We start from the raw sequence: 19,077 nt of genomic DNA, 5'->3' as shown, positions 1-19,077 counted from the left end.
CCAACCAGGACCACTTATTCCTTCCATCTGGGTCAGATTTCACAAACTGCATTTTGGAGGGTCACTTCTCAGTGTTTGTGAAAAGTGACCTGTGGCTAAATAAATTTGGGAAACACTGCCAAGCAAGGCCCCCTTGCTTCTGGCCTCCAGGATTCCTCAGGCTGAGTAGTAGGCTACTGGGGTATGGGATTCTTGGAGGGGGAGAGATGTATGGTACTTCCCAACCTCATGGACTCGCTTCCTAAACAAAAACATTCCTTTTATTTTGAATCATGTATATGCCCGTGTATCTGTGGCGCCCCATATATGTACATGTAGACACATATGTACATGTGCACGGTGTGCACAGAGTCCAGGAGAGGGTCCTGGATGCCCTGGAGCTGTAGTTGCATGTTGTGAGATGCTGGATGCTGGTGCCAGGGATCACATGTGGGCTCACTGTGTATTTCCTAAAGCTCCTTTGCCAGGTAAGGTGAGGCCGGCAATCTAGGGATAGTTCAGTAACTTGGGGTTAGGCTAGGTGCATCTCCCTCTTCTAATAATAACGGGCAACCTAGCTCCTTTATATGTACATACTGTGCGCGCACCCCTCTGTAACAAGGTCACCTAGCAACGTTGGCTCACTACCTCTGCCAGGTTGCACACACACTCCTTGAAACAATGGGGTGAGTTTCTTTTCCTCCAACAACAATCAGATGGTTCCTGTTCAAATATATTGCCGGTGTGTCTAGGAATAAAGAATGGAAAGGCTGACGTGGCCTCAGCTGGTTTTGGGTGTACATGCAGGAGAGGCAAAACTGCGTCCTGGATTAAGCTTGTAGGCAGAATCTTCTATTTTTACCATCTTATGTCGATGCATAACAGGGTGTGTGTGAAAGTCAGATGCATTATGGGAATGGGTATGCACAGCAGAAAGATGATTAGATGTCCAAATCTATCAATCAAAGCAGAAAACCACCTTCACTCCACCTCTTAGAAACAAACGATTCTCTTGGGAACTGTAATCGGAGCCTTGAGTATCCTCACCCACGCATCTTGACTGTGTCCCTCTCCAGTCTGTCCCATCACTTTGCTCTGGTTAGAGGTGCTTGCTATGGCAAGAGAGCACATTCAAAGACCTTTTAGATCTGTATGGCTAGGCTGGAATGCTGGCAAGGGCACACTTTCAACCCCTCTGGCTGTAATACAGAGATGCCTTTAGTATATCACACTTTCAATCCCAAACAATGCAGCTAAGGCTAGGTTTGTAGAAGAAAGCAGCCATATTTGAAAGTGATGTCTAATTGAGTGGCAAAGTGACAAATGAGAGAAAGATTTGACAGAATAGGATATGCCCAACTCTCACGAGGAGAGGGAAGGCAAGAGAAGTGATTTAAGAGAGCAGCACAGAAAGAGAATTGGGAGGTGGGGGACAGATTTACCAGGACAGTATTACTGAGACAGGTTGCAGGTGAAGACAGAATGAGCCAGAGAATGAGAAGGAACCAGAAAATTAGAACATATTGACAAAGTTCTGAGGCCAAGAAGAGCAATTCAGTCAGAAGCTGAGAGAAGCCAGTTTGAATCAGTCAGCTTGGAGAGAAGTTTTGAGCCAGAACAGCTGAGTTGAACCAGCCAGCCGGAGTTCAGAAAGAATGAGAAAGGGTGAGCTTATTCAGCAGTAAGTGTCTGAGGTGACAATTATATCCGGTGAGTAAGTTACATTTACACAAATTGGTGTGAGCTCTTCTTTTTTCTTTCTTTTAAACATTAAGTCATTGAAACAGTTGACTTAGGCATCTACAGTGGTGACTTCAGCCTCCACTCCTGGCTCCATATTAATGGAAGCAGTCTGTTCAACAGTGTCAGAAGGACGGTGTGAATCACTGAGTAGCTTGTGGATCCTCATTTGAAAATGACCACGTTCGGAACCTTCACCACAAGCTGTTTTTCTGGTATTGATGATTCTCAATGTCTTGGTACGCATGTGCACCAGCCTTTTCACATTCAGATTCTCTTCCTGTGAGCCTTTGATCAAGTCCACACAAACCTCCTCCAGCAACTTCACAGGGAGTGTGGTAAGTGTGACTCCAGTTCGGTGGATTGCCATCTCAGGCTCCACGGGCCTCTTTCCTTTAATCTTTAAGTATCATGGCCGAGGCATGGCTTCCTGACCGGCTTGTTCTTCAGCAGGCGGGAACAGTGGTGAGTTGGGTCGGAGCAGACTGTACAGAGCTCCACAGCCCGCACCACCACGTCTCAGAAAGCTGAGCCCTTAATTTCAATTATTTGGATAAAAGGCCAAGAGCCTAGAAATACTTGTCGCAACCCTGACAGCTCTAACCACCAGTAAGAAAGGCAGCAGGTTCACAGGTTCTGGGATTAAGATGCAAGCATCTTTGCATGGGAGGGAAGTCCTGTGGTCTATCATCCCAAGTCTAGCTGATATTCAAAGTCATACCTGTCCAATACTGTGAAACTTGGTAGTTGAGATCCGGGGGTAGGGCTTCAAGATGGGGAGATGCGGGACTCTAGGTCCTTGGCTATAAAGGCTGGTTTTGTGTGTCAATTTGACACAAGCTAGAGTCATCAGAGAGAAAGGAGCCTCAGGTGAGGAAGCACCTCCATGAGATCCAACTGTAAGGCAGGTTCTCAATTATTGATCAATGGAGGAAGGCCCAGCCCATTGTGGGTGGTGCCATCCTCGGCCTGGTTGTTCTGGGTTCTATAAGAAAGCAGGTTGAGCAAGACAGTACAAGGCACCCCTTCAGAGTGGCACATATCCTCAGGACAGAGGTAATTAGAGACCCCCTTGCTCTGCCACCAACCACAGCCACTTAGAGGCTCCAGGAGGGTCCTGTCCAGTCCAGTCAGAGACCTGTGAGATCTGATATTTGCTTTCTGGCAGAGAAAACATCTCTTCATTCTGGGTCAGGAACCAACCAAGTCAGACATGGGACATTTGCCATCACTTTACCAATGGGAGGATGGAGACAATGTGGTGGTCAGAGTCCAGAGGGACAGTATATCAATCCATGCCCTTGGACTCCCTGGATCTAGCCATGCATGAAGTCTGACTTATCACTTGGACAATTTAGTCACATGACCCAGTAAGCTTTCTTGCCTCTTGCAACTGAGTAAAGAGGGGAATGATGGTTGGGGCTCAGAGTCTGTCAGAGAGTCAAACTCTTCATTTTAATAGAAAACAACCCTGCAGCCCCAACCCCAGGCCCCCATGACTCATGCTGATGAGGGCGACAGTTTTGTGGCTGAGACTATAACAGAACTGCCACCTTGGAATTTCTTGGAGATGTGCTGAGCAGACACAGTTGTGCTCCATCCCAGAGGTCAAAGGTCTACCTAGCTTCCAAGCTCAGACCCATGAGGCTTTGGCTAGATAAGGACTCTTGGGCTCCAGAGAGTTAGCATGGGCTTGGGAAGTATCGAGTAGCTAAGCAGAACAGAACCCAGGACCATAGATCTCCCTCTGACGATAAAGCGGTGGCCTTCATATCCAGTCCTTGGACAACCATGCTAGTGTCAGAGGATGCAGACGGCAACTGGGAGCAGGTGCAAGCTGCATCTGTACAAATGAGAGCCCTGCGTGGAGAGGGTACTTGTGTGGGCAACAAGGTTGTCTGAGTAAACGTGTAGGAAGGAGGAGGGAGTTATGTAATGGTGCCGTGTGCATGCACATGGTTTGTATATGAACACAGGCTTAACCCAGTGATGGTGGAGGGTGCACATGGTAGCCGTGGACTGCTGTAGCCTGACTAGTGACTTGTTTCCGTCTTCGCTTCAGTGAGGCCTGTGCTTAGCAGTGGCAGAGGCCTCTGATTGCTACCCGAAACCTGGGACTTTCTGTGCCCATCCATAATGATTCAGCTACAGTATGGCTTTCTCTGCCAACAGCTGTGGCTTCCCTGTGTGACGGCCTCTTCTGATCTGAAGAGCCTGCGTGACAGGAATCAACACTCCATAAAGGGCTGCCTCCAAACAGTGCCGCTGAGAGCCAGGTATGAGTGACACAGATCTGTCACCTCCGCATGCCTGACTTTGAGGCCTTCGAGGCATAGTGTACTCTGTCTCTTGGGTTGCCACTGGGAGAGTTTGGTGGCCTGCATCCTTCCAAGCTTTCATCTCCCGTAACCTCCACCTTCTACTTCCCTGCAGCTATTTCTCTGACCGGCGCTTTTGATAGTATGGCCATGTACCAGGAGTTGGTCCTGCTTCTTCCTGGCTTACCACCAGAATGATGGACCATCACATGCCATCTCCCAGAGACTCCAGACACCCAGCTGTTCTCCTTAGGCCTTGTTCCTGGCAAAGAGAGGGCTCAGGCTCTTTGTAGGAATGGGCAGAGCCCTGAGCAGGATGCCTACAGAAAAGGAGTACGTGGATAAAAGAGACAGGCAGAACCAAGAGGCTGAGAGTCCCAGGAGTTTAAATCGTTAGAACGAGGGTCAGTGTAGGTGGTCTGGGTGGGAGTCAGTATGTGTCTGGACACCAACACCATAAAGGAGGCGGAGCCCCACAGTGCAGCATCTTAGCAAACAGAATAGAGGGGCAAGGGTTTTGCATAGAGAGGAGAATGCAGCCAACAAGAATTATCAGAAAATGAGACCCAGGGACAGAGCCTCCTCTAGAAAATCAGCAGTGTAAGACAAACCAAACGTCAAGTTCAGTATACAGTTCTGAGTGTCCAAACATCAGGCTCATATAGCTGTGAGTGTCCCACAGCAGCAGTGGGCTTTAAAATAAAAGGGATTCCCTCCTCCTCCTAGGGTCGAGTCTGTGACAAATGGACAGTGTCAGCAGAGAGCCAGCAGGGGGCAGTGTGTGCTTGAATTTGGCCAGTGCAGGACAGCAGGCCTAGGGATTTTTCAGAAGGAACCTGTGGGTCCCTGTCTCATAATACTCCCGACAACCCCATCTGCCTCACCTTGTTCAGGATCACACCCCAATTTTAGGATTTTGGGGTTCTCTATGCTAGCGGAAGGAGAAGGAAAACGTGTCCGAGAAAGAAAGACAGTCTCTGTGCGTAAAAGAGAGGTCTCCAGGCAAAGCCTCTGTCTGAAGGGCCATGGGAAAGATGAGTGTTTCTGCAGAGGGAAGCATGGAGCATAGTTCTGTTTTCCTCAGAAGGATAAGCCTTTGGAGTACTGAAGGCCGAAAATGGTACCATGTGTGGAGTCAAGTTCTGAAATTGGTGACTCATCATATCCTCACATCAGACAGGTCTCAGAGGAGTGGCAGCAGCAGGCTTCATAAGAAGGGGGCTGGGAGATGGCTCAGTAGGTGAAGTGCCTGCCTGCCAAGCAGGAGGATCTGAGTTCAGATTCCCCAGTACCACATAAAGTCCAGGTGCAGCAGCACCGACTGGGAGCAGGAGCGGGGCACAGGAGGTCTGGGAGACTTGGGTGGCCAGCCAGTCTAAATTAATAGGGAACGGGAGACAGGAGGATCGCCAGCTCCGCTACATTGCAACATTTGTTTCTAAAACCCAAATACTAGCAGGGAAACAAAAGAGGAAATTCCATGAGACTGTGCAGCTGTGCAGACGCCCCTCCCTACAAGAGCGCCACCTGGCGCAAATTTGAGAAACAGCCAGCTGGGCGTATCGGCGTTCAGAGGCATATTTAAGACTGCTTCTTGAGAGGGTTCCTTGAGAGGGTTCTTGAATTTACAGCCACCAGGAACCCGCGGGGCGGCTATGCACTCCTCGAAAGTATCACTTCCTTCTACATCTCTGTTGATAATGAGCATTTATTTTGAGTACAGAAAAGATACATTGCTGCTTATTGAGCCTAACCTAGGAAGGAGAAAAGCTGTTCTGCAGATCCCTCCAACGTGTTGAGTAGGCAGGGATGTTTTTCTGCCTCCCACCACTTTCCAGAGCTCTAGAAACAGGCTGCCTTTCTTAAAAAGAGTCTCACCCCCGGGGTGCGTTTTAAAGGCTGTGCAGTACAACAGACAGACATCTTTGCCTAGAAAGCAGAACACCACAAAGGTGGGCACAAGGTTCCCTCCCCCAGGCCTGGGACTCTATGGGGCTGTCCGCTGCCTGCCTGCTGCCCGCCCGCCCACGCGCCCGCCCGGATGCTACAGAACCTGTGGGTTGGGCCCTTTCGGCTCTGCATCAGAATAAATGCTATTTCTATAGAAAATAAAAATCAAGATAGCCATTCCTGCTACCCCTCTGCTTAGGAAAGGGATTGCTGAATTTTCTTAGCCCTTCATTGGAGGAGTTGAATGTGGGAAGGGGTTCAGTGGGGATGGGTCTGCTGTTCTGGGATGACGTCAGAAGGTCGGAGTCCGGGAGACAGGAGGTCTCACTCCCTGCCAGCGGCAGTGCTGACGGGGACCCTCCTCAAAGGTGCTTAGCTTTTGGCAAGCTGGGTCTTCAAAGATGGCCTCGTCACCTTATATGGAGATCACATCGCTGGAGCTCACAGGCTCCAGCTCTGAGCCTATCTCCAACGGCTGCCTCCACACACCTGCTTCTGTGATGGGATGTAGGCAGCAGACACTGGTCTCATAGTGACATGGAGGTTTTTTGTTTGTTTGTTTTTTGTGGGGTACATTTGTGTGTGTGTGTGTGTGTGTGTGTGTGTGTGTGTGTGTGTGTGTGTGTGTTGTCTCTGTATATCCCGGAGAGGCAAGGCCAGACTTCATCAACCCAATCCCCAGCTGGGAGTCGCCACCCTGGATGACAGCATTGGCTCTTGGGTGGTCTGAGACTCCTTAGACCCAGGCCACCAGGGCTGGCTGGGCACTTAACTGAGCAGTGGGCTCTTCTGTGCCTCCTCTTAATGGTGTCTAAGCAGCATTGTGTGTGTGTGTGGGGGGGGGGTCCACCCACACCTTGTTTGTCTTGAGCTCTCAATCCTGGCATGGACATCAGAAGAACCGTGTTGTTCCTCCATAACACAGGCCCAAGGGCCTGTCTCCCCCTGAAACTTAGGGTGGGTGTCTGAGCTAACCCCACTAGCACCACCAAACTGAGGACATCGAGACAGGCTAAATGGTCTGTGAGGACCTCCAGGTCATGCCTAAGCCACCAGACCTGTTTTTCTCCCACCTTGGAAGTGGGAGGACAGTGACATTGTGGCTCTTCAGTCCTGGAGTTGAGAGATAGGCACAGTGCACAGTGGGACCTCACTGGGACCCGTCTCAGCTCCCAGTAGGATAAGCCCTGGGGTAGGAGTTATGGCAGGAGGCGAACCAAGCAGTCTCTGCAGGAGAATCGGATTGTGGCCACGGCCTGGAGGAGGCTGGGGAGAGGATTCTCACCTCTGCCCAGCACTGTTCAGAGAGGCACGGCCACCAGGCACCAGCCTGGGGGAGGAAGAGATACCAGGTAGGGAACACTTCATCCAAAGAAAACCTTCCCAGGTGAGTTTGTGTGGTCGTGGGACCCGTGCATATGCAGGTGTCTACATATGCGTGGGATGTGTCAGTGTAAGCACTTGGGGTATGTCAGTATATATTGATAGTCATATATATATATGCATGTGCGTGGGTTGTGTGTGCACCTGTATGCCTGGAGGAGACAGGGTAACCTGGAAGGACCAGCGGGACTTCCAGGCTTGGCCACTCACACAATCCTTTCAGGGCTGGGGATCGGAGCCTGGGTTGGGATGGGTGAGCCCTGGGAGTTACTTGGCCGTGGTTCTGGTCCCGGCAATGGCAGCAGGTCAGATGGAGAGCCTGTCCCACACACGGCTTCGTAAGGTGGCAGCGTGTCCATGGAGACAGTGCGGAGGCCGCTCTGGCCCTGGGTCCTCTGCTCTTGCTGACGGCGGCTGCGGCTCTGGCCACTGTCTGAGTCAAGGGCGCCATTCAGCCTGGGGTAGGAGTCAGTCATGGAGTAGGGTGGTGGTGCATCCGTGGGGACATACAGCTGAGTGGCCCCTGGTCCCACGCACTCCTCATAGCTGTGAGAGAAGAGTTCTTCACTCAGGGGTTACAGATTCCGAGGCCTTAGGGCAGGTGGAAGAGCCTGTATTCTGTATGGTGAGGAGCTGCCCTCATTGTAGAATACAGCCAGCTTCATAAGTGCTGGCTCCCACCAGACCCTCTAGTCCTCAGGGAGGACAGTCTGACACCCTTAGCTGGGTCAGACTTGACCCTCACATCCCATGTGAACCGAAGCAAGTCCTTACATCCCTGCCCCTCTCTTTGGGGGTTTTAGATTCCCTGGAGAAAGAACAGCCCTGTCTAGGGAGGAGTCCCAGCCAGGGCACTGTGAACGGGCTTGGTAGGACCCCCTGAGACGTCTCCACTGCTGTTTTCTAGATTTAGGAATGAGTCTCTACCCCTGAAACCATAGCTGTAGGGCTAAGAGCACCTTGTCTCCTTTTAGAGCCTCTGGTGGGAGAGAAATGACATATTTGCCAGGAGCAGGGCCTGGGAGAACTCAAGAAGGTACTGTCACTGGGCCCAAGAAGGGTTCAGTGCCTCAGTGAAGGCTGGCCATGATGATTCCTGTCCCAGTGAATGGCTTTTGGAATCTGGGGATCTCTAGCAAGCCTCCTTCTCTATTCCTCCCTTACCCTGGCCACTGCCCTGAGTCATCTGGAGCAGTGGATTTAACACCTCCTTCCTAGGCCCTACAGTCTATTTCCTTGTGGAAAGTAGGATGGGTCATTCAATTTACTGGATTTTTCTTGATGCTAAGAAAGGCACTGTGGGTAGTTGGGGGTGGTGGTGGGGGACATGATTCAGAGTGGACCAGAACCCTATAGCTCCTGAAGGTGTGCCCTGAGAACATGCCAATCTCCCTGCTCCCCAGGGAGCCCAGCTGTTTTAGCCTGAATGAGAAAGGCATTGGACACTCAAGGGTCCCCCTCTGTCCCTGTGGTTCATCTAGAGGACAGGGCTACCGGGGGCTACTTCAGTGGATGTAAAGATCCAGGGGGAGAGAGTCTGAGAGGAGGTGGGGTTCTCTGGGAGTTAAGAGCTATCTAGGTTCGTGTCAGACGGGAATGGGCTGCTGAGAGCCCACCCTGCCTAGGCTAAGTGAGATCAGGACCTAGATGGGCCTATGGCAAGAGTGTGCAGCAGGTCGGGGGTGGGACTGACTGGGAAGGCTAAAGCAAGACTGAGAGAAGGCAAGGACAGGTCTTAAGATGAGGATAGGCAGAGGCTGGGGAGAGGACTGGAAAGGCAGGCTGACCACACAGCACACAATGGAGACCCAACAGATGGTAGGGGCTAGCCAAGTCTGGGGACTCTGGCTATGCCCACAATATGTGGGAAAGACTGATCTTGGGGTGGGCGTGGGTTCCTGGTGTTACAAACAGAAGCTCAACAGACTGGCCTCCCTAAATGAATGCTGATTCCATAGTCGTGATCCCAAACATCCCACTACTCTTGGTCCCCAGGGAGATCCCTAGAGGAATGTATTGGGACTCATGAGAAGTGTCACAAGACCGTGCTAAAACTACAAGGCTTCTCTACCCATCACCCATCAGCCTGAAGAAGCCAGCTGGTGTCTGTAGTCCACTCTGGAAGCATCTCCCAAGTCATGTCTGTCCTCAAGGGGACTTGCTTGGTTAGAGAAGGAGGCTATGGCCAAGCCAACTGGAACCCTTTCGTATTTACACACAGGGAGCTGAGGTTCTGGCCCTGTGGGGGGCGGGGGGGGCGGAGATCCCCTGCTCTCCCCACCGTGGGGCCTCCTTACCCTGGTGGAGAATCTGGGTACAGCTCCCAGAGCACGGTGACATCCACATCCCCCTCGGAGCTGACATCCAAGGGCGGGGGCCAGTCCTCAGCAGGGCTGCAGGCATGGGGCATCCTGGGGCTGGAACGGCTGTGTGTGTGTCCTCCGGATGCTGCAGAGAACAGAAGTGCAGGCAGTGCTAGGGACTTCCCGCACAGTAGCCATCTATCCGAGGTTCCGAGGTCCCCACGTGACCATCCCCTTACCAGACCTAGCTGCTGGTTCTGTCCCAAACAACACCACCAGACTGTGAACACTGCAGTTTTGGGAGTGGGGTCACAGAGAGGAGACAAGGCTGGTCCTATCCTGAGGAGGTTCTATCCTAAGGATGACAAGTTAGCCCAGGGCGTTGATAGCACTAGGTGGTACCTGCTAAGCTTTGATAAGTTAGCTTGGCCACACCCTCTCCCCTCCAACTGAGCAAGTCCCCTTGAGGATGGATATGACGGAGATGTCCCCAGGATAAGTTAGCACAGGACTGCAGGAGAAGAGACAGCACACATGTGACTACAGAAACTAATTCCCGGTCCCCATACAAACTTCTTTCTTTTGACCAACAGCAGTGGAAGAATCTGGAGGAGGAAGCATATCCGCAGGTTCTATTCTGGGGTTATTCACGGGAATCAAGAAAACTCTCCGAGGAGAATATTATAGACATATCTATTCATTGTTGGTGGCTCTGCCTGTCTGGCAGGTCATGACCCTTAATTTATCCCCCATATTGCCTGTGTCTTAAAGGTTTTTCTACAATGAATACATATTACATTTCTAATAGAAAAAAATAAACCAGTAACAGGTTGTGAAAAAGGAGATGAGGTGTATGCCCCTTCAGATGTCAGCTGAAAAATGGGAGCTTGGAAGGAGGTGAGCGAGGAGAGCCAGGGGAGTTGAGACAAAACAACAGAAACTGGCTAGAACCACCCACTGGGCACTGGAGCTGGGGTCCTGCGCTGACAGCACTGCCCAGAAAGATCTCTGGGCTCACACAGGGTGGGATCCACTTGTCGGAGTGGAAGCTGGAGTTTGCGGGTTTTCCTCGCCTCCCTACGCCTGGGCTTGGGACTCATCCTAGTTCTCTGTGAGACTTACCACAAAGACTCCTGAGGGTCAGTCCTTCCATAGCCTCTGAGAAACCTCCTCTGGGCTGCAGGTGGGGTGGACCACACACGGGTCCTGCTCTCATGGATGTCACCCCTGCGACTGAGGCGGGAGGCATGGGTATGAGGGAAGGCAAGGAAGAAGGGGGAATCCCGGGGTTTACTTTTTCTGGTCTGGATAAGGAGGGCTGGGAAATAACTCCCAAAGGAACGAAAGGGCCTTTGAGCCTGGGGCAGCTTCTGAACAATGGCTGAGCAGAGGGAACTAACAGGTGTGCGGTGTGCGAAAGGCTGGGTGCTGGAAGAGCATGAGGTGCATGGGGGGAGGGGGAAGGGAGGTGGGAGGGGGGTAGTAGGTGCTGAGTTGGAGGAGCAGGAAGTCAGGGAGAATGTACTGGGTCTGCCAGGATGGGGGGACAGTTAAGGTAGTACCTGGGCTCCTCATGGGAACATAGGGTCATGTCATCCTGGTCTGGGCTGTATGTCCCCTTGACTTGTCTGCTAGGGAGAGCTTGGCCCCTTGGGAGACTTGGGGCCTGGGCTGGGGGAGCTTCCTTCTCTGTCCATGCAAACCTGCTGACTTTTCTTTCTGGTCCTAGCTGGTTCAGAGAGCATGTCACTAACTGGTTGTCCTTCTTCCATTGTCACTGCTCTCAGTCTTGTCTAAGATCTGACCTCTTGCTTCTCTCTAGACTTCCAGAGGAGCAACATCTAGGTCCAAAGGGACTTTGGCATCCAAGTGTCAGCTACACCCAGCCCTATGCCTATAGCTGGCCCTTTAGGGTGATGTAGGGATCAGTCTGAGTGTACTCAGGTCAGCTACCCAGGGCTCACATCTCTAATCTACCTCTCTCAAGGGGGTGACCCCGGGTCCATTGTTCAACTGCTCCAACCTAAAGTTTCAGATCAGCAAATTGAAGTGGGGAGCCCAGCTAGCCACTCAAAACTTTTGGGAGGAGGATTTTGCATAATGAGATTATGCAAAGGCAGTTCCGGGAATCAGCAGGTGCTCTTTCCCACCAGTCCTCTGTGCTAGCTTCAGGTGTCCCTTAACTGCTAACAGGTGTGCAGGTGTGTCCCAGCCCTGCTGGTTCCCCCTGTTCCCAGGCTTCCCCCCCCCCCCCGCCTTGAATGGGGAAGGCCCTGCAGGTCCCACAGAAATACTTCAGCTACAGTGAGAGGCCTCCCAGGGTTTTGCACTTCATGGGGAAGTCTGATTTTGTTTTTGTTTTCTGGTGGGGCAGCTGGTCTCTAGTCTGGGTAGTGGCTCTGGCTGCCGGGTGCATGCTCCTGTGGGCCTTGTTCCCTGCCATGGAACATTGTCTCAGAACTGAACGGTTCTGCTTCATTGGTGGTCCCTGCCAGGAATGAGATGGAGTCAGGGGGCCCTGTTCTGTAAACGTCCATGTCCATGCATTCTGACCAGATGGATACTCCTGGGACTGGTCCCCCCTTCCCCCCAAATAGCCACCAATATATGACAAGAAACCCCACAATGATCTTTTTCTTTGTGGGCTCATATTTTCACTGCTCATTCATTCCATCACTGATTCATCCGTCTATCTATCTATCTATCTGTCTATCTATCCGTCTATCTGTTTAGCTGCTACTCCTATCCACTCCTACCTGAGCCTCAAGTTCCCACTTATTCACCCAGATCACCTGTCTCACTCAAGCATGCGACTCAGTCCACCTCTATCTCTATCCTTCTACCCTCATTCGTCTATTTCTCCATTTATCTATCTGTCCATCATGCCCATTTATCCATCCATTTCTTCTACCCAACTATCTACTGATCTACACATTCAATCCCTTATTCACCTACCCTTCTGCTGGCCTATTTCACTCACCAATCCCTCTCTTGATCCATTCATTCAGTGACCTATCTATCCTTCCACTCATTCATTTCTCCTCTCATCCGTATCTTTGCTTATCCACTCACCCATCCCTTTCTCATCCATCTACCCATCTACATACTTCAATGCTTCAATGCAGTCACCCATCCGCCATTCACCCACCATTCACCCAGCCTTCCGTCTTTCTACTCATCCATTTTTATTCATCTCGCTACTCACTCATTTCTCTATTTGTCGATCCATCCTCTCTATCCATCCACCCACCTAACCGTCTTCCATGCATCCTATCATCCACCTCCCTACTTACCTACATACTCACAAATCCATCTATCTCTCCATCCATCCATATCTCCATGCATCCATCCATGTTCATCTATTTATGCATCCATCAATCCCTCATTCATCCATATCTCCATGCATGCATGCATGCATCCATCCATCATCCATCCATGCACGCATCCATGCATGCATCCATGAATCCATGCATGCACCCGTCCATGCATATATGCATCCATGCATGCATCCATGAATCCATGCATGCACCCGTCCATGCATATATGCATCCATGCATGCATCCATGAATCCATGCATGCACCCGTCCATGCATATATGCATCCATGCATGCATCCATTTGGACCAGTATCAGTACAGCATGACCCAACAGTGGCAGGCGCTGAAGAATATGACACACTTTCCATCTGGCTTTCAGCCTCTGTAGGTCCTTTTCTTGGTAGACTACCGGCCTGTTCATGCTGTAGGATATGATAGTGAACACCTGTGTGCTCTTCCTATAGACCAAGATACTTCGCTGACCCCATTGTAGAGATTCTACCCCCCCTGGACACCTCCTTAAGTCAGCCACAGTGGCAGAAGTAGCATGACTCAGAGCTCACCGTATTCTCGGTGTCGGCGCCTGCGGTGGCGGTGATGGTGATGGTGGCGGCGGTGGCGATGGTGGTGTCGCTGGATCCGGGCCTGTCTGTCCCTTCTGATGCTTCCCACAATGATGGTGATGCAGGAGAGAGTGATGACCACACCTATGACAGCGCTCGCCACCAGCACTGGAGACACCAGCAGGTGGCTGTGCTCAGAGCTCTCGGAGAACGTGGTGGGGTAGAAATAGCTGGTACGGTTGTATCGTGCTACTGTGAACACAGAGAAAGGACACTCAGCTGGGTCCCAGGCCTGCGACAAACCTTATTCTCTCAACCTTGCTGTCCTGGGAGCCATTTATCTCTAAACAAATGGAGGATAATTAGGGTCAGGCTTTTTGTTCCTGCTGTGGGAGAGAGAAGCAGGATTCCACTCAACTGCTCATAGGGGCTTCTGTCGGTTGTAGGTTATTATACTTCATTTCCTCTGGCCTCTCTGCTTCAATAGCCCATCTAACCCACAGACAGGAAAACTCAGATAGGGCAGTGGACCTGCTCAAGGCAGAACTGAGGCTCAAACCCAAGAATCTCAGTACTAGACCAGGAGTCTCTTCTACCAAGGTGTCAGGCTGAAACATGGTTACCAAAGTCTTGGAAAGGGGACGGGGATGTGCAGAAGGCAAGGGTATAATAAGGATTTGGGGCAAGGGACTCAGGGAGGGGTCCGAATTAGTCAGATTAACCCCAGTACACTCAGTCGCCAGCAAGGACAGGTGGGTAAAGAAAGAATTTGGGAGCTTAACTGGGATTTGAATATGCCTGGCCGCATGTTGGCTCATACTGGGGGCTTTTGCAGTTTAGTGGTCACCATCATTAGTGGGTGGGTCATTGTTATCCCTGCCTGATCCCCTGGTGGGATGTGCACTCCATGGCCCTAGCTAGGCACACATGCTTCTTCTCTTTTGTGCTCCCTTCACACACACACACACACACCCATATGTGTGTGCATGCATGCATGTTTGCATGTGGGCACATGCGAGCATGGGGTGCGAGCTTGTGGAGACCTGAGGATGTCCAGAATCATCCTCTATCTCTCTCCCACTGCACGCACTGAAGCAGGGTCTCTCAATCAAACCCAGAGATCACCAATAGGGCTAGTTTCAATAGTCAGCTGACTGGAGATTCTCCGCTTCTAACTTCTGAGGCTGGGAGTATATGGCCTCCCAACCCAGCCAGCATCTATATGGCTTCTGAGCATCTGAACTCCAGTCTCCAAGCTTGGGTGCAAATGCTTTAACCATTGAGCCATCTCTCCAGCCCACGTGCACACTTCTTGACGCTCTGACAGGGGAATGTCAATGAAAATTGATTCTTGGGATTCTGTGAGGGCAACTACAGGCCAGTTTTCAGAGGCCCTGCTACTATGTGTAGGCTCAGTGCTAAGATTTCGTTTCCTCTTTGAAGTTAAGTTCATCCAAACCTTCCCATTTCGTGTGAAGACACCGAGACTAAAAGCTATTAGCTAACTCAAGTGCCTTTAGGTAACTGAGGCAGGTTCTCTCTGTGCTGTGGTTCCCTCAGTAAACAAGTCAGGAGGAGATAGATAAGAAGCTGGCAGGGGCTTTAAAACAACAGGGAAGGGGAAGAGAGAACTGAGGAAGGTAAGAATGTGAATAACAATTCTCACTGGGATTAATAGGTATAAATGCGAGGTAGTGGTGGCAAGATAGATGTGGCAAGCCCTAGAAAAATCACTGAATATGTTGGGAAATCTTTTATAAGACTAAAAATATTACACTATAAAGTATTCAGTTATAGCAAAAAGGAGAATTGGAAGGCACGAGACACACAGACAAAGGTAAAATGGCATGCGTGAATACAGCTGTATCCACTATCATGCTGACTGTGATCTGTTAACCAACCTGACCAAGATCAGAGTCTGTCAGGCTGGGCAACTGTCTGTAGGCATCTCTCTTGGGAACCAGAATTAAGAGTGAAATAATGGGCTATGAAAACAATTAAAAGATGACTCAAGTGGCTGTAATCATTAAGAAAAAAGAAATTTACAACAGAAAGTCATTAGACATAAAAGGGACATCTTATAATAAAAGGGTTAATCTTTCAGGAAGTCACAAAAATCTATAAATATATATTTACTTAAGTAATAAACAGAGTTTCAAAATACATTAAACAGAGGCTGAAGAGCAGAGGAAATAGACACAGTACAACAATAGCTGGAACTTCAATATTCCATTTTCTATAAAGTTAGGTAGAAGCCAGGGGTAGTGGCACATACCTATAATCCCAGCAAAGGAGAATCATAAGTTCAAGGCCAGCCTGGGTTACATTGTGAGACTGTCACACAAACTAACTCATGAGCTAGCCAACTGACAAATGAACAACTAAGCAAAAGGAAGAAAAAAAGAAAATGCAAGATTTGAACACAATTATAAACAAATTAGACCTAACCTACGCCTACAACCCTCCACCTGATAGAACATGCTTTCTTCTCCAGCACAGTGGGGTGCTTTCCCAAATGGGCCATATGCCAGGATGTAAGATGTACTACAATTTATTACAATGAATCAAAACTGTACAAAGTATGTTCTTTGGTTACAAGGAAGATCAGGAGGACAAACACCAAGAAATTTGTGAATAAAATAAATATGTGAAAATTATGCAACACATACCAATAAACAAATAACAAGTCAGTGAGAAAAGCATAGAGGAAATCTAAACATACATTAAGATGAGTTTGAGTGAACCCCTGTGAGATGATGCTAATGCAGTGGCTAATGGACATTCACAGTATCAAGGGCCTGTATAATTTTAAAAATGATCTCACATCAATGAATAGCTTGTCCCTTAGAATACTGGGAATAGAAGGGCAAAGTGGAGTCTGTGTAAGAAGAAGGAAGGAAGATTAGAGTAGACATTTGTGAAATGGAGTCAGAAGACAAAGAGAGGTAGCGTCAGAGTGGCCATACTTTGTTTTATTTCTTAAAGATGAACAAAATAGGTGAGTCTTATGCCAAAATGACCAAGGAAAGGAGGACGAAAGGAGAAGGTTCAAGATACTATAATCAGAAAGAGAAAGGAAACATTACTACAGACCCTACAGAAATACCAGTTTCAAGGAGAACTGTGAACAATTAAATGCCAGCAAACTGGATATCTTGCATGAAATGAACAAATTTTTAGAGATACACAAAACTGGGCGAATAGATCCAGGATAAACCAAAACCTGTAAGCAGATTTATCACTGGTGAAGTGATTGAATGACTAATAAAAATAATTCTACCAGGAACAGTCCAGCATGAGACTATTTCATTGGTGAATTGCACCAAACATTTAAAGAAGAGATAACTTTAATAGGTACAAAGTTTCAGGTTTGGAAAATGAAAAGAAAGTTCTGGAGAGTATGGTGATGATGTTATATAATGTGTGGACAGACATACTGTACTTCATCTGTATAGATAAAATAGTTATGTATATTTAATTGTTATATATATGAATATATATGAAATAATGCCAATTTTCACAGAATTCTTAAAAATAGTAGTATTGGTGAGAATGCTTATCGACTTATTATGTAAGGCCATATTTACCTAGATACCAAGATGAGACAAAGGCACTACAAGAAAAAAAAAGTCCAATATTTATAGAGCAAAGCTTCCTGCTACAGTGCTAGTGAAATGCATTGTTGACTTCGTGACTTCTGATTTGGCAAACGGTTCTTGGATATGACAACAAAAGCATGAGAGACTGAAGGGAAACATAAACATAACATTTATAACCCATTTGTACCAAGGGGGACTCTGAAGGGATGGAAAAGACAATCCACAGAATGGGAGGGAACTGTGTGTGAGTCAGTTGTCTCAGAGGGTATGAGAGTCTTGAACATGTAAAGAGCTATCACCACACTAGTTATATAAAGATCGTGCCGTTAGCAGTAAACCATGGTAAGAATAGACATTTCTCCAAAATACAACTGGCCAATAAACACATGAAAATGTGCTGGGTATAGTGGCACACGCCCTTAATCCCAGCACTTGTGGAGGCATAAGCCAGTCCATTGTCTCTGTCTGTCTGTCTGTCTGTCTGTCTCTGTGTGTGTCTCTGCCTGTCTCTGCTCCCCCCACAAACACCCGTTGCTGCCTGCAGATCTGGAAATAGAGCTCTGAGCTTCCCCTCCAGCACGTTGCCTGCCTGCATGCCACCATGCTTTCCACCATGATGATAACGGACTAAATCTCTGAGTCAGCCCCAGTTAAATGCTTCCTTTATAAGAGTTTCCTTGACCATGGTGTCTCTTCACAGCAATAGAACACTGACTTAGGCAAAGATCCTGTCTTGAAAACAAACAAACAAACACAACAACAACAACAACAACAAAATTCCCCAAACCACCACCACCAAAAACCAAACAAAGAAAAGGTGCAGAGATTCAGATCCTATAACTGGGGGATCAATAACACTGAGTATCGTGGAGGGATGAGAAGCTTTTGGACTGCTCATGGGAATGCACCTGATGCTATTGGCTGAGTTCTGAAAGCACTCTGGTCCCTTCCAAACGTAATCTTAGATGATCCAGCCACCCCTCCCAGGCATATACCAGGAAAACACATCTGTGCAAAATTAATATTCAAACTAATACCATAATAACCCCCAAAGTACATGTACTACAGCTTCCTCTTTCTCAGTCTTTGGACTTTTCCTTAAAAGCCACATCCACAGAGATTACTGAATTCGGAAATCCGGTGTTATGATTGGTAGCTGTGAATGCTTTGGGAGGCGGAGCCTCACAGTTCTGTAGGCTGCTGAGATACACCCTTTGTGAGAGGTTCTGGTGGATTCTCTCACTTTCTGCTCTGACTAGAGATGTGCATGCTGACACATATTTCCTACCCATTGTCACTCATGTAGTGAGGTGGCCAAACAAGGCAGACTTGTTTGCCTGACACGATAGCACATACAGCATGTGCTTACTTTCGATGACACCACTACGACCTCTGAATGCTTCACTGGCTCATGTGTTTACTTATTTATTGTGATTCTGTGTCTTCATGCTCCATGTCCACCTTACTAGTTTGTTAGCCCCTTGAATACAGACATCCCATCTATCTTGCCTAACTTACTGAATCTGCAGCACCTGGTCAAACGCCAGGCACATAATAGATGCTCATTAAATATCTGCAGGATGGCTTGGTTGGCTCTCTGTTTTCTATTAGGCTAGAATCCGGTTTCTCCTCTCTTTAATAGCTTGGATTTTAGGTGAAGTGCCAACATCTCATTTTTACTGCCAGCTATTGTTTTATGGTTTTTTGTTTCATGATGCACAGATGAAAAGTGAAACTCCCCTGCACTCATCTATCCCCTTCCCCATTCCAAAGGTATCATTTTAAATTGTGCTGTGTGACCTTGGAGTAGGGCTAATCTGTAGCACGCCTTTCACTGTTTCATGTCTATGCTGGTGACAGGCATTACTAATCAATCATGGTTCTCCTCCCTGTTTGACAGCCTTAGTATCCTTTTCTTTTTTTTTT

General features: G+C 48.7%; 1 protein-coding gene and 1 pseudogene across 2 annotated transcripts in view; both read right to left on the bottom strand.

The window, feature by feature from the left end:
* Window positions 1-1,771: 1,771 nt before the first annotated feature.
* On the bottom strand, window positions 1,772-4,119 carry LOC110337814 (annotated as a pseudogene).
* Window positions 4,120-6,087: 1,968 nt separating this feature from the next.
* Window positions 6,088-19,077, bottom strand: part of Bean1 (brain expressed associated with NEDD4 1) — a 47,249-nt gene continuing 34,259 nt past the window's right edge. For both annotated transcript variants that reach the window (XM_021220748.2, XM_021220747.2), the window contains 4 exons: window positions 13,553-13,804; window positions 10,796-10,906; window positions 9,668-9,818; window positions 6,088-7,916 (listed from right to left, as the gene is read on the bottom strand). In XM_021220748.2, the coding sequence (XP_021076407.1) occupies window positions 7,577-7,916; window positions 9,668-9,818; window positions 10,796-10,889 (585 nt within the window). In that variant the 5' untranslated portion in view covers window positions 10,890-10,906; window positions 13,553-13,804 and the 3' untranslated portion in view covers window positions 6,088-7,576. The remainder of the gene's footprint in view (window positions 7,917-9,667; window positions 9,819-10,795; window positions 10,907-13,552; window positions 13,805-19,077) is intronic.

This window comes from Mus pahari, chromosome 20 (genome assembly GCF_900095145.1).
Source record: "Mus pahari chromosome 20, PAHARI_EIJ_v1.1, whole genome shotgun sequence".
Taxonomy (NCBI): domain Eukaryota; kingdom Metazoa; phylum Chordata; class Mammalia; order Rodentia; family Muridae; genus Mus; species Mus pahari.
This window is presented reverse-complemented; position numbering and strand designations above follow the sequence as displayed.